The sequence below is a fragment of the Amaranthus tricolor genome, chromosome 16, assembly GCF_026212465.1.
Source record: "Amaranthus tricolor cultivar Red isolate AtriRed21 chromosome 16, ASM2621246v1, whole genome shotgun sequence".
NCBI classification, from domain to species: Eukaryota; Viridiplantae; Streptophyta; class Magnoliopsida; order Caryophyllales; family Amaranthaceae; genus Amaranthus; species Amaranthus tricolor.
The window spans coordinates 22511179-22527442 of NC_080062.1; the positions used below are offsets into that span (position 1 = coordinate 22511179).

At 34.4% G+C, this 16264-nt stretch overlaps 1 protein-coding gene across 1 annotated transcript; it reads right to left on the minus strand.

Annotated features, from left to right (window-relative positions):
- Positions 1-9577: 9577 nt before the first annotated feature.
- On the minus strand, positions 9578-15069 carry LOC130802647 (uncharacterized). The gene is made up of 4 exons (XM_057666654.1): positions 14914-15069; positions 14712-14826; positions 10163-10169; positions 9578-9673 (listed from the first exon to the last, which is right to left on the minus strand). The coding sequence occupies exons 1-4, from the start codon at positions 15059-15061 to the stop codon at positions 9578-9580; spliced, it is 366 nt and encodes a 121-aa protein (XP_057522637.1). The 5' UTR covers positions 15062-15069.
- Positions 15070-16264: the final 1195 nt, after the last annotated feature.

Here is a 16264-nt window from a genome sequence, read left to right on the forward strand (position 1 = left end):
TATGGATCGCGTTGGTCCTTTGTAAGTATTCTTCAACATTGATTATTATCCATATATATAGAACTTACACGTTATACATTTCATTAATAATTAAGTCTTACTGCAGGCACAGGGAATTGCATCAGTCATCAGCTCCTCCCAAGAGGAGCCCGTACGGAAGATTGCCCAAGGCATACTCCTAGGCACGCAGTTTCAACAGTTCATTCCTGAAGTGACTGCGCCCCACATCACAACGTACGAGTCATCTCCTCATGACCCCGACGTTCATCTTGAGGAGGTTGACTTAACGTGCCCGGACTACAATGCCGGGTCCTCGCAGGGTGCCATATCATCACATTATCAATCACCTCCCCTAACCAAGCGTCATGCGACGGCCTCTTACTATCGTAGGAGGCGTCGTAAACCGTCACAGTTAGACAGGGTACAGGAGGAGGATTAGCATTTGAATACTGTTTGTAATTATTGAACATTTGTACATACTCAATATTTGTAACAGTTGGTCTTTTGTGTGTAAATTGTAACATATATGTAGATGTATATATTTTAAAAGTAGTATCACACGTTTATTATGAATGAATTGATGCTAAGTACTCAGACTTTTCGGCGATGAATCATTCCGCCAAGAATACAGTATGAATTTAATCAAAAACAAACAGACGATCATATTCAAATAAGGATGTTGCTATCGAACATTCAACACAATTTCAATCAAGTTCAACAAATCCATATCAAATTACATACTTCATTCGTTAAGTTAAACTACCGTCGCTAACTAAGAAGGCTTCTTAAACTTTCTCATAATCCTTTCAGTCTCTTCTTTCCTATGCACCATATCATCCATTTGTCTCTTTAAATTAAATACCTCATCTTTAGGCTCTTTTTTTTCCTTTTCAAGCCGTATTATTACGTCTCTCTGCCATTTTGTACCCTCCGGAGCAATCCATCTAAAGTATGTGCATCCTAATCCGTCAACCAAGTAGAAAGGGCAAGCAACAAATTCACGCCCTGGATCGAAGTCGCTCTAATCTGTATTAATCTCAAATTCATAACCACAATCACAGAGCTCTTCAACACAATGCTCCTTTGACATCTACATAACACATATAATATACAAACGTAAGTAAACTTTCAAAAATAATATTAACATTTATAAATTGACATTAAAACTAACATAATACCTTATGTTACCTTTAAAAATTGATTGAAAAGAAGAAGAATGATGCAAAATGGGTATAATGAAGTATGGGAAATGATTGAGCTATTTATAGAACATCATTACAACGGCTATTTTCACGTTACTAACGGCTATTTTTCTAAATTACCAACGGTTACTTTAGTTCTCCAAAAGAAAAACAAAAAAAAACTTAAAGGTTAAAGTCGTTGTTACTAACAGCGACTGAATGAGTTGACTAGTCAACTCCTTAAGTCGCTGTTAGTAACAGCGACTAAAGGAGTTGACCAGTCAACTCATTCAGTCGCTGTTAGTAACAACGACTTTAACCTTTAATTTTTTTTGGATCTTTCACTGTTGATAACAGCGAATTATCCCGATGCTAGGCTCGGTTGTACGGACGCTTATTTTGGGAAATAAGTTTTTTACGAAGCTCATTTTTAGAATTAAGTTGTTAAATAATCTTATTTTTTTTCAAATTTTCTTCGCCTCCTAGGAGAAATCATGCAACACTTTTAGAAAATTTGAAAAAAATAAGACAAATAAACAACTTATTTCTAAAAATAAGCTCCGTGAAAACTTATTTCCCAAAATAAGCGTCCGTACACCCAAACCAGTGGTTTGGATAATTCGCTGTTAGTAACAGCGAATGAGGAAAAAAATAAAAATTCAAACTCCAAAGTCGCTGTTACGAACAACGACTTTCGGGTTTATATTTTTTCCAGTCCTTCTTCCTCATTTCAGTTCGCGCATTACTTCAATTTTTACGATTTCTTCTTCTTCATTCCTCCATTAAAATCACATTTAATCCTTCAACTAAGTCATCAAATTTGAAGTTTGTACCACTAATTAGTTCTGTAATCTTCCTACATCGACCTAAGGTATTTTTTTTTGTGTTTTTTTTTCATATTTTCGAAAAATTAGGGTTTATTTTTCTATTTTAGTTTTATTGAATTTTAATCAACTTTCACATTAAGTCTCTCTGCCATTTTGTACCCTCCGGAGCAATCCATCGAAAGTATGTGCATCCTAATCCGTCAACCGAGTAGAAAGGGCAAGCAACAATTTCACGCCCTGGATCAAAGTCGCTCCAATCTGTATTAATCTCAACTTCATAACCACAATCACAGAGCTCTTCAACACAATGCTCCTTTGACATATACATAACACATATAATATACAAACGTAAGTAAACTTTCAAAAATAATATTAACATTTATAAATTGACATTAAAACTAATATAATACCTTATGTTATCTTTAAAAATTGATTGAAAAGAAGAAGAATGATGTAAAATGCGTATAATGAAGTATGGAAAATGATGGGGCTATTTATAGAACATCATTACAACGGCTATTTTCACGTTCCTAACGGCTATTTTTCTAAATTACCAACGGCTACTTTAGTTCTCCAAAAAAAAAATATTAAAGGTTAAAGTCACTGTTACTAACAGCGACTGAATGAGTTGACTGGTCAACTCCTTAAGTCGCTGTTAGTAACAGCGACTAAAGGAGTTGACCAGTCAACTCATTCAGTCGCTGTTAGTAACAGCGACTTTAACCTTTAATATATATATATATTTTTTTTTGGATCTTTCGCTGTTAATAACAGCGACTTAACACGAGCCTAGGCTCGGATGTACGGACGCTTATTTTGGGAAATAAGTTTTTACGAAGCTCATTTTTAGAATTAAGTTGTTAAATAATCTTACTTTTTTTCAAATTTTCACACTTTTAACGGAAGCTCTTTTGAGCAACATGTCGACGAATAGTCCAATCAGTTCAATTATAGTTTTTCTCATTATGTGATTAGTAATCGATATAATTAAGATCATAAATAATATCTTTAAGATTAAAATTGATTTTTTAATAAGTCATAAATGATCATACTTGATCATTTTAAAGTCTGAATTGATCATTTTTAAATCAAAATTGAAATTTTTTTAAAGCAGAGAGCCAACAGTGGAAAAACTAGTACTACTATTATTGGTCAATGATTAAGGAAGAAAAAAGTACTCTTATGTTCCATAAGAACCATCATGTTGCATCGAATAAGAGTACTTGTAATATGCAATGTATTAACACTATTATTGCCTTATTGGTAGTATTATTGACCATTTATTTATTGTTTGAAATTTATCCATACAATAATACCATTTTATTACATTCGTTATGAAATTGTGAAAAAGAACCATATTTTGGTGAAATTGATCAGTTTTAACGTCAAAATTGATTACTTTTTAGTCAAAATTAAATTTTTTTTATTTTAATTGATCTATTTAAGGTTACTTTAAGTTTAAATCGATACCTTTAAAGTGAAAATTAATACCTTTAAGGTTAACATTGAATTTTTATTCTTTAATTTCTGAAAGACCGGTCATTTTTATTTTTCAATTTTTGAAAAAATTTAGGAAAAATTATTTGAGTTATTCTTGTGAGAAACGATCTTTCGGAGATACGACCTTAAAATAAGGAGTTTATATGCTATTTTTTTTTTAAAAAAAGTCCGATGTATATCAAGAAAAGAATAAAAAACACTGAATTAGATGAAAATGCAGCCCACCGACATAAAAAACCTCATGAAAGGGAAAAAGCCATTGGTTACGCCCAAACTAAGACAAGCCATCCAAACAACATAGAAATGGACTATGTTCAAAAATCACCCGTATCAACAAAATAAAAACATACTAATCCAAAACACCAATGCAACCCCACAAAAATCCCAAACTAGAACCTAAATAAAATCGTACCATACACAAACCAATCTAGATATGAACAAAACACTACAACTCAAAGTAGCAGCTTCCACGGCAACCATCAAGGCAGCAAACCTAGCAGCAAAACCAACCACCAACAGACCCAAAGAAAACCATAGTTGTCCCTCAGACTAGCAACCAGCAAGGGCGAAACAAAATCCAGCAGAAGACCCGAGACCACCCCTTAAAAGCAAGCAAACAAAAGCTACAGCAGAATCAGCAAATATATCAACAAAACTAGACCCCAGCAGCAGCATAGGCCTCTTGATGCAGAGGCAGCAGCATCACCCCTGAACAGCCAAGCAAACCACCAGCAACATACTAATAGGGGTTAATTTGTTCCTTTCTATACTAATAGGCTAAAGTTTGCGAATTACAATTGATGGGTTAAACTTTAAGGGTCGATTGTTTTCAACGGGTAGTGACTAGTTTTTAACTTGCAACATTACATTTACCTAATTATGAAACAATGTAGAACCCACTAATAAGAGATGGCAGCGTACTAGGCTATCTACTTGACTTTATATATGACCTTTTTTATTTATAATATAATAATTTATTTTAAATTACATATTTATTTTATTTTATTTAAAAAAAAATCAGTTTTTAGATTATTTATTTATTACTCCCTCCGAACCATTATAATAGTCTCATTTCCTTGGGCACGGTTATTAAGGGTTGTGTGGGGTCCATTAAAAAGGTGGTAGTTGGGTATTTTTAAGTAATTGGATTAATTGTTAATGATTCTCTCCTTTTGCTTAATAAAGTAGATAGAATGAATTTTGGAGGGAAAATTGGGTTTCACATTCTTTGGGAATTAAATGAAATTAATACATTTTTAAAATTGTTATAATTAACCAAACATTAAACTACTTAATTTAAATTACAAAAAATTACATCAAATAAATTACAAAAACCGTCAAAATCATAAAATAAACTAAGTCTTAAATTCTTCCTTGATTTCTTCAACGTTTTTTGAACGGCAATTGAAAACGAGCAACCCTCTCGCCACATGCGCATGCGGATATAAAATCTTTCGTTGACTTCAGATGTATAAAAAAACAAACACGGTATGCATTTAGTGTTCAAAATTAATTAAATAACTACAAAAAATCTAAAAGTTTTGATTTTGAAAAGAAGCCATCAATGTCAGTGGAAAAAAAATAAATTGATGAACAGAAGCAAAAGAATGAAACTGGAAGATAAATACACTGATGAAAAGAAGCCATGAATCCAGTGAGTTGACAAGTATTTTTAGTGGAATGGCGCCAAACTAAAAAAATTGCGCCCATACAACCAAAAACACCAACATTCATTGCATCTATATAAGGCAACATTAAATAAAGAAATCAGCACCTCCCATTAATTTCCACCAACCCACATTGAAGTATATACAATGGTTAAAAAAAAAGATGTAGATATTTTTAGTAAGACTCAAATAATGCATGAGCTTTTAACGTCACTAAACAGTAAAGGGAAGCCACCATACGGGTTCATCAATGAAATTGCCAAGAAGTACGATGTGCATAGGAGGACAATCGGAAGGATATGGAGACAGATTCGGGATCAAAAAAAAAATCAAGTTCCAATTAATGTCAACAACAAGAAGACAGGGAGCAAAGGAAGGCCATCCATCCCCTTTGATGAAAACAAATTCAAGTCAATTGAAAAAGTGAAGAAGACAACTTTAAGAGCACTGTCAAGGACCCTGGGAGTTAGCCAAACCACAGTGTGCAGATGGAAAAAAAAAGGTACTTTCGAAAGCACACCAACGCAATCAAACCGTTACTTACAGACAAAAATAAACTCGACAGGTTAATTTTTTGTCTTAGTAGTTGCATTTTAGATGAGCGAACAAGCCACTTCACATTTAATGAAATGTCAAATGTAGTGCACATGGATGAAAAGTTGTTTTATATTACAAGGACACAACAAACATATTATCTAACTGAAGATGAAATAGAGCCACATAGAGAAATCCAATCTAAAAGATTTATCCCCAAGATCATGTTTATGTGATAATGTTTGGTGGCTTATGAATTGAAAACCCTAGATTGGTGGCAAAATGAATGGATTTAAGGATTTTGTAGCTATAATCAATTGTTTACCCTCAAAAAAAAAAATCATAGGGCAACAAAAACAGAACACGAAAGACATGCATACCATACATACCACATAAACAAAATCATCATTAGTCATAGAGGAAAGATGTATCCATACGAGAAAATGGGCCTCGAACATCTATATCAGACATCAATTCATCATCATCCAATGATTCTTCATCTGAGGAAGGGAACAAGTTCTCAATGTATAGATCTTGAAGATCCAGTTGTAAATCAATCATACCCTGTATTTCTTCATCTTCAGAAGTTATACTTCTTCCCCAGTTAGGATCCGTTTCATCAGAAGTCGTAGAAGATGCAGGTAAGCGATTGTAGAAATCGAACCATGGGTTAGGAGATCCAATCGTAGGATCACTTTCTTGGGACGAAGACAACCAAGAAAGACAAGACCTTGGTGACGCCATGTTCAAAAAACCCAGAACAGTCAAGAACAAACCCAGATTTAAAAAACCCCTAAAATTATTAGGGTTTCAAAGAAGACGAAGATGGTGGAAAAAAAATGAAGATGAAGATAATAAACCGTAAACAGTAAGAATGGGGATGAAGATGAAGATCATTGAAGAAGAGGAAGAAAAATACAGATGTTGAGGATGAAGATGAGAGAGAGGGAGAGGTAGGGTTTCAGAGTAAATAGGAGAATTATAAAAGGGAGGGAATGATTAAGATTATTGATGTTGGGTTATATTCTTAATTATTTTGGGTTAGTAGGGTTTACGGGGGTAAATTTGTAATTACGTGTGTGAACTAAGGGTATTTAAGTAAAAAAAGTTTGACAAAAATAGAAATGGGACAACTAAAAAGACTTTGCCAAATAAGGAAATGGGACTATTATAATGGTTCGGAGGGAGTATTAAACATATGGTTTAAGTAGAAAACATATATTTTAACTAAATTAATTAATTAATTAAACAATAGTAATAATAATAATTTATCTTTCTCTTTTCTTACTAATTTTCGAGTATCGAAAACTCAGCTATGGTTCTTTCTTTCTTTTTTATGTCCGTGTTTATATTACTAGTAATGTGGCTGATAATGTAATAACAACTCTAATAGTAGTGGTGTGGATGAAAAAGGGGAACAATAGTGAAGAGAAGGTGGTCGGAATTTTCAACGGCAATAGAGGGCTATGGGTGAGAGAGGAGTTTATCTATGGCAGACTGGCAGTTGTTTAGTTCTTCATCATATACTTTTTCTCCTTCCTAGGATTGATTCCAAGATAGTAACTTCTATTTTTCTTACTTTATTATTTTTAATCTTATTGTTATTGTTGGTATTTTTTTTGTTGGACCTCTTGAGTTTTGATGATGACTACACTTTAACAAATATGTTTTTAAGAGATTGTGTGCAGGTCGATATCCGGTCGTAATTAAAATCGTTGATAGTACCTATGGCTTGGTTCATCGAAATGTACGTGTCAAAAGGATCCGAAAGATGTTAGAAGAAGTATATCGCTTGGGATGTAAAATGGAGACAGCAGGTCCACTGTTCCTAAGTTGGATGTTCTAACAAAACTGGAAATCGGAGACAGCGCACTGTTCCTGAACTGGAGTCAGCCTACGTTAATTGGAAATTCTGGTTATTTATTTTTAGTTAATGTACTGAAATTAATTTGTTGCATTTATTTATTATAGTTAATTGGCAAAAAGTTTTCTAAAACTTACTTTACGTATGAGTCTCTAAATAAAGATCCTTTACTTTAGGATCTATATTTAGTAAATATTGGATTTGCTAAATATAGGAATAGCTGTTGTTGAAAAAGTCTTTGCTATTATTTTTAACCGGTCTTTATCTTAGAAAATAGGTTATCATTCCTATAATTAGTTAGCATGTAACCATTCCTATTAAGTATAACCGTTTCTATAAATAGCATAAAGTTCCAACCATTATTATGGGAACAGGAACTATTGCTGAAGAAACTGCTGTTTAAGGGAACATAACCTATTATTAGGGAACAGCGGTTATTGTTGTTTTAACCGTATGCTTGATTTATTCAAGTCTTGTGGAAATAACCGTCTGGTAGTTTAATCCACATTATTCCCATGATTATTTTGGATAAGAAATAATGGGTTGGAATATTCCTTTTTATTAGGGATTTTAGCTCTATAAATAGTGGACTCGGTTATTCTTCAAAACTATCCTTAGTATGAGCCATTTAATCATACGTAATTTTGGGAGAATTTTTACGAGAAAATTTCGTTTTTAAAATTCCAATTAATTTATAATATTTTCTTGTGCAACTTATTGATTTTATTTTTAGAGAATTTTTTATCCTTTTGTAAGGGTTTTTGAGAGAATCTTTGTAACTAGACTGGGTGAGTCTAGGGGATATTAGAAAGCTTCTAGTGAAGCTAGAGAAGAGAATAGCTTTGAGTGAAGCTAGTGTGGAGTTTAGCTTTTAGTGAAGCTAAGTTTGTTGCTTTGAGTGAAGTAATTTGAGAGAGAAGTTGGCCTAGTTGATGCGCTTCGAGTGAAGTAAGATGTTTAATGTAATTGTAACGAGTTGCCTTAAACATAGTGGAGAATTTAGAAATCCCAAGGGGTCGTGGTTTTTCCTTCTGTTTAGGCCTAGAAGGTTTCCACGTAAAAATTGTTTGTCTCTTTTAATTATTTCGCTCTAAGTTTAAGCTTTATTTATTTTATTCAATTCCGCAAAAACAGGGCAAAAACGCTTAAACTAGTAACAACAACAATTCACCCCCCTCTTGTTGCTGTTCTCGTTCCTAATTTAGTCTATAATTGGTATCAGAGCCCTGTTCCTAGTAGATCAGGAAACCCTGAGGGCAGAATCCTGGTGTTCCCGAAAATGTCAATTATGAACCAGCGAATGGAAGAAGGATATTCTACTCAAAGACCACCCATGTTTGATGGAAAATTCTATACTTTCTGGAAAAATAGGATGGAGATCTTCATCAAAGCGGAAAATTATCAAGTTTGGAGAGTCATCGAAATTGGAGATTTTGAGGTAACCATTACTAACTCCAATCATGAAATTGCTCCCAAACCCAAACCCTATTTGAAAAAGAAGATTTTCAAAAGATAGAAATTAATGCCTTTGCCATAAAGCAGGTATGTTCTTCTAACTCATTTTCTGTCTATCCATCCAAATTGAGTAAAAATAAATTAATAGAGTTGCTAAAGGAGACACAAATTAAACTTGGAAAAGGAGCTCAAAGTAAGTAAAGACCATGTCTCCTATATAAACACCTTTAGATCCGATGTCCAAAACAGATTTTTCGGTTTGTTGCCAAAACATAATTCTAAAGGAAAATATGGAGAGAATTAAAAAGGAAAATGTTATTCTTAATATTGAGTTATCGCAATACAAATTATTAGGCTTGAATAAAGAATTGAATGATGCATCTACTAAAGATATGTGCAATGATTTTCAAAATTTAAAGTTGAATCTAGAATCCAACCGTAACAATAATGATAAGCTTGAATTAAATTCAAGAGAAAAAGGGAAAATTAAAATTACTCCCAAATGGATTTAAGATGCCAAAAGTAAAAATTCAAAAGGCCTAAATTACTTTAAGAATAACAAGAAGAAGAAAGCTTGCGTTGATCTTCCAAGTGACAGATTCTGTTCCTTCTGTGGAGGAACTGGTCATCTGATGGACCAGTGCACTAAAAGGGAATAGTACACCATCTCCAACAGAAACTATGTCGATAACATTCAGATTAAGAAAAATGATTCATGCAAAATCGACAAGGAACCCAAGAAAGTCTGGGTTCCTGTAACTAACCATTAATTTTTTTCAGGTCCAAGTGAGGGGGAACAGCTCATGGTATCTCGACAGTGGGTGTTCCAAGAAAATGACGGGTGACAAATCTAAATTTCTCTCACTTGAAGCCAATGATGGGGGAACAGTAACCTTCAGTGAAAATATGAAGGGTGAGATAATCGCTAAAGGAAAAGTTGGAAGGTCATGTTCCTATGCTATCAATAATGTGTTTTTAGTCGAGAATTTGAAACATAACTTACTTAGCATTTCTCAATTTTGTGATAAAGGTAACTCTGTGAACTTTACTTCTGAAAAGTGCATTATTTCTAGGAATGACACAGGAGACTTCGTTCTTGAGGGAATCAGGAAAGGGAACACTTATGTAGTGAACCTGGACACTGTTCCCAAAACCAATCTAACTTGTCTAAGTGTTATAGAAGACGACCCACTTCTTTGGCATAAGCGTCTAGGTCATGCTAGTTATACATTGATTAAAACACTAAGATCAAAAGACCTAGTTAGAGGATTACCAGCTATAAAATTCCTTAAGGATGAAATTTGTGATCCTTGTGCCAAAGGAAAACAAGTGAGGTAATCTTTTAAATCAAAGAACTTTGTGACCACCACTAAACCACTTGAATTATTACATATGGATCTATGTGGACCTATGAGAACACAAAGCCGGAGTGGCAAAAGATATGTGTTTGTTATTGTTGATGATTACAGTAGATTTACTTGGATTTTATTTTTAGTTAGTAAAAATGAAGCTTTTGATGAGTTTGTTTCTTTCGCTAACAAAATACAAAAATCTACCAATAATCAAATTATTCACATAAGGTCATATCATGGAAGAGAATTCGAAAATTCAAGTTTCATGAATTATTGCAATAAACATGGATTAAGTCATAATTTTTCGGCACCACGAACACCACAAAAAAATGGTGTAGTAGAAAGGAAAAATAGGACTTTAGAGGAAATGGCTAGAACCATGTTAATTGCTAGTGGTCTACCTAGAAATTTTTGGGCCGAAGCTGTTAATACTGCATGTTATATTTTGAATCGTGTATTAATAAGACCAATCACTTCAAAGACACCCTATGAACTGCTTAAAGGTGTTAAACCAAATATTTCCTATTTTCGTGTGTTTGGATGCAAATGTTTTGTTCATGTGAATGGAAAACGAAATATAGGGAAGTTTGATGAAAGAAGTGATGAAGCAGTATTTCTTGGCTACTCATCACATAGTAAGGCTTACAGAGTTTATAACAAAAGAACAATGAGCGTGGAAGAATCCTTTCACATAATTTTTGATGAAACTAACTTTTTGTCAAGTGAACAGGATACAAATAATTTTAAGATAGGTCTTGCAAATCTAGAGAATGATGAAGAAGAAATGAAAATGCAAGATCAAGGAACAGCAGGTGAACAGCTGATCCCAGAAGAGGCAGAAAGGAACGATCTTGATCAGGAACAGCCGGTACTTCAGAACCAACAGACTGTTCCCACAGAAGAGCAAGCTAATCCAGTAGCTGAACAGAATGACAATCAAGCTGATGAACCAGAACATACTGCTGTTCCCACAAGAGAATTTGTGCCCAAACCTTGGAAATATCAAAGTTATCATCCTCTTGATTTGATTATAAGTGATTTGAATAAAGGAACACAAACTAGATCTCAAATAAGAAACTTTTGTGCACACTTTGTGTTTCTATCATCACTCGAGCCCAAGAATCATGAAGAAGCTCTAAAAGATTCCGAATGGATCGTGGCCATGCAAGACGAACTAAATGAATTTGAAAGAAATAAAGTATGGCACTTGGAACCCAAACCAAAACACAAAAAGGTAATTGGTTTGAAATGGGTATTTCGGAATGAACTAGATGAGCATGGAATAATTGTAAGAAACAAAGCAAGGCTCGTGGTCAAAGAATACAATCAACAAGAAGGTATTGATTATACAGAGACATTTGCATCGGTAGCAAGGTTAGAGGCTATAAGAATCTTATTTCTTTTGCTGCATTCATGAACTTTAAATTATATCAAATGGATGTGAAATGTGCTTTCTTAAATGGTTTTCTTGATGAAGAAGTTTTTGTTGAACAACCCCCAGGCTTTGAAAACACCTCTTGTCTTGATCATGTCTACATGCTTGATAAAGCTCTTTATGGCTTGAAACAAGCTCCTAGGCAATGGTATGAAAGACTATCAAAGTTTTTGATTCAAAATGACTTTGTAAGAGGCAAAATTGACAAAACCTTATTCTTTAAGAATAGAGGTTCGGATATTTTAGTTTTTCAAATATATGTTGATGATATTATTTTTGGAGCCACCAATGAACTGTTGTGTAAAGAATTTGCTAACCTAATGAGTAATGAATTTGAAATGAGTATGATGGGAAAACTAAACTTTTTCCTTGGGTTACAAATTAAACAAACAGCTAATGGTATCTTTATTCACCAACAAAAATATATAAAAGAACTTCTCAAGAAATATGGCTTAAATAATGCTAAAACCAACAATACACCTATGGCTACAAATGTTAGATTAGATGAAGACCCAAATGGAACAAATATTGATCAAACTATTTATAGAGGCATGATTGGCTCTTTATTATATCTAACTGCTAGTAGACCCGATATTGCTTTTAGTGTTGGTTTATGTGCTAGATTTCAATCCAATTCTAAATAATCACATCTCACTGCAGTTAAACGAATTTTAAGATATTTGAAGGGAACAGACGACTTGTCCCTATTTTACCCTAAAAGTGATGTCTATGATTTGAAAGGTTTTAGTGATGCAGATTATGCAAGTGATCTAGTTAATAGAAAAAGTACGTCAGGTACGGTACAATTTCTTGGCTCATGTTTAGTGTCATGGTGTTCAAAGAAACAAAACACTGTTGCATTATCCACTGCCGAAGCTGAATACGTAGCAGCAGCAGCTTGCTGTTCCCAAATGCTTTGGATGAAACAACAGCTAAGAGATTTTGGTATTAAGTTTGAACGTGTTCCTATTTATTGTGATAATACCAGTGCCATATGTATATCTAGGCATGGCCACGGTCCGGGTTGGTCCGGTTCCACCCGGTTTCGGTTCCATTTGGAACCTGTCGCGAACGGTTTCGGTTCCGGGCGGTTCCAAACGGTTCCTTGGCGGTTCATGAGGCGGTTCCGGCGGTTCCAACTCACGGGTTAGATGCTTTCGCTAACTCTCCTCCTGACGATGATTCAGATGTATCCATCATCATCCATGGATCATCATCGTCGTCTTGATCATCATCATTCCTTAGTCCTTGTGTTCGAATCTCCGCTTGATCCTAATCTTTATTGCAAACACATATTTGAATACTCTGTGGAGCAAGACGAAATCTCTTTTCGTCCAAAACTCTTCTACCTGCACTAAAAGCAGACTCCGACGCAATTGTTGACGCGGGAATTGCAAGGATATCCTTTGCAATTCTCGATAAAATGGGAAATTTTACAGATTTTTCTTTCCACCACTCTAAAATATTATAGCTACCTTGGTCTATTTCAAAGTGGTGTTTAAGATAACTATCTAGTTCTAAATATGAGGTCGAGGAAGAAGATAATCCTACAAAACTATCATCTTGACTCATTATATTAGCTATTACCGAATTATAGTAAGAGGGACGTGCCGAAACGCTAGCACGCCTAGACGTATCGCGTTTTATGTTATAAACACTAGCGTAATAATCATAGAGTTCTGCTAAATATTTTTTACATGTTCCTACATAATTATGTACATCAGTAGGCGGGCGATCTAACGATTGGTAGTAAAATCCTATTACTTTAGTAAGGACCTCAGTTTTAAAACATGGGTCCAAAATGGTTGCGATTCCATAAATATAAGGAAATTCGGTAAAATATGCCTTCCATTTTTCCATCATATCTGCAAGAATCGGCTTCAAATATGGGTTAGTATCATCATGCGTATATTTAAGGAGATGATAAAAAATAGTAATACACTCACTTATTACTAAGTGAACGTTCGGTTCATAAACATATGAAAAAATCTTAATCGCGTGGTCATACACTTCTAATATGTTATGTACACCTATAGCTAATTCCCAAGTGTCATCAGCTATGTAACTATCTGTACACTCACTATATAGTTGTGTTATAACTGGACGATAAAAAATCGCCTTTCTTAATAAATCGTTGGTTGAGCCCCAACGTGTAGGAGTATCTAATGACCAATACACTTTTTTAAGTTGATATTGGTCACATAATTGTTTATATCATCTCTTTATCTTTCCAATCCTAAGCCACTTCACTATATCCCTAATTGGTTCTAATAAATCGCTTAATTGTTTTATGCCAGCTTGGCAAGATAAGTTAACTATATGCGCACAACAACGTATGTGTAATAAGCTACCCCCAAGGATAAAACTAAATGCAGGTTCATCATACAAAAGTTCTAGACATTTAATGTTCGCGGTTGCATTATCAGTTGAACAACAAAATATCTTATCTAATAAGTTCCATTCTCTACATATCTCTACTAATCTATATTTTATGTTTTCACCGGTATGTCTTTCTGGCATTGTTTCAAAAGCAATTATTCTTTTTTGAATAATCCAATTTTGATCTATCCAATGTGCTGTTACACACATATAAGATTCTAAATGTGGGGGAGCAGACCAAATGTCAGTTGTTATGCTAACCCTACCATTAAAAGATTTAAACATTTCAACTAATTCATAGCGCATTGATTCATATAATTTAATTGTGCGTCTTATAAGAGTGCTTCTAGGGATTGCTCTATATTGTGGTTGCAAAGTTTTTCTAGCGTAACGCTCGTGTGCCCTACTTTCACCGTGGTTAAAAGGCAATTCATCACAAATTACATACCTAGAAAATTCATCAATCATATCATTACGATTATATCTAAAAGGCATACCTGTGCTGGGAATGTCCCACTGTGTCTGTCGGCTTCCAGTTCCACTTATGGTCCCGCTGCCGCTTGTTGCATGAGTTTCTTTTGTGATTCCATGCTTCTTTGCCAAATGTTTGTTAAAAGATCCCGTACCACCACCTAACACGTATTCACAAAACACAATAAATAAATTTTTATAAAATATGAATATATAATGTATGTATAAAAAACTTAAAAAGTATTTACCTCTGGCGAAATTGTATGAAACTAAGGGCTTTACTCCTTGACTTTCACAAATTTGACAAGTGCATAAGAAAATATCTGGATTCTCGGTTGGTTCTTTTGTGAAATACGACCACATATGTGAAACAGCTCTACCACTAGGAGGTGGCATTGCCGGAAAAGGTTGTCTTACTGGTTCATCTTCATCTAAATAAATAATTTAAAATTATAAACCTATAATTAAATAAATAAATAATTTAAAATTTAATTAATTTGAAGAATAAAATTATAAAACTAACCGATAGTTTGAAAATTGACTCGTTTACCACGAGCTTGTCTTTGGTGTTGTTGTTCTCCTTGTTCTTCATGTGATCTTGTTGATGACTGTCGAGATATATGTATCCCAATAGGGGTAGTTGGTTCCTCTTTTTGTTTTTCTTCTTCATCAATTTGTATTTCTCTTTCCACTTCTTCTGCATAATTATGTAATTCTGGGTCGTACCCTTCTGGATAATTTGGTTCATAATTATAATTACTAATGGAAGGTGTTGTTGATACCGACGGAGTAGAAGTGGCCTTTCTTTTGGAGGAGCTGGCACCTCCCAATGATTTTGCCACTTTAGTAACTTTTTTTGAGGCTTTTTTCAAAAATAAAGACATGATTGATAATATTGAAATAATAATAGAATTAAGAAATAAATAAAATAATTAACAGACTAATTATGTAATTAACTAAATTAAGAAATAATTAAAAGACTAATTATGTAATTAAGAGAATAATTGCGTAATTAAAGAATTAAGTAGAGAAAGTAGAAGAAGAGATAAGTTGTGAATGAAAATGATTGAAAGTGATGAGTATTTATAGGGGAAAATGCAACGGCTAGTTTTGGCGGTTCCGGTTCCATGGAACCGTTGAGCCGGTTCAACCGGACCGGTCCCGGTTCCAGTTCCATGGAACCGTGGGACCGGTTCCGGTTCCGGTTCCCTGGAACCGTTGGACCGGTTCACCCGGACCGATTCCGGTTCCAAACCGCGGTTTTTTAGGTCCGGTTCATGAAGTATTTTTCCGGCGGTTTCACGGTTCCGACAACTTTTTTCCGGCGGTTTCACGGTTCCACGGTTCGGGGCGGTTCGGAACCTATCGCAAACGGTTCCGGTTCCGGATCCGGTTCCAAGCGGTTCGGGACCGGTTCGGTTCCGGGTACCCGCCCCGTGGCCATGCCTATGTATATCTAAAGATCCAGTGCATCACTCACGAGTAAAACACATCCACATTAGGCATCATTTTCTTAAGGACAATGTTGAAAATAAGATAATTATTGTAAAGCATGTAAACACCAACGAGTAAATAGCAGATATCATGGCTAAACCACTT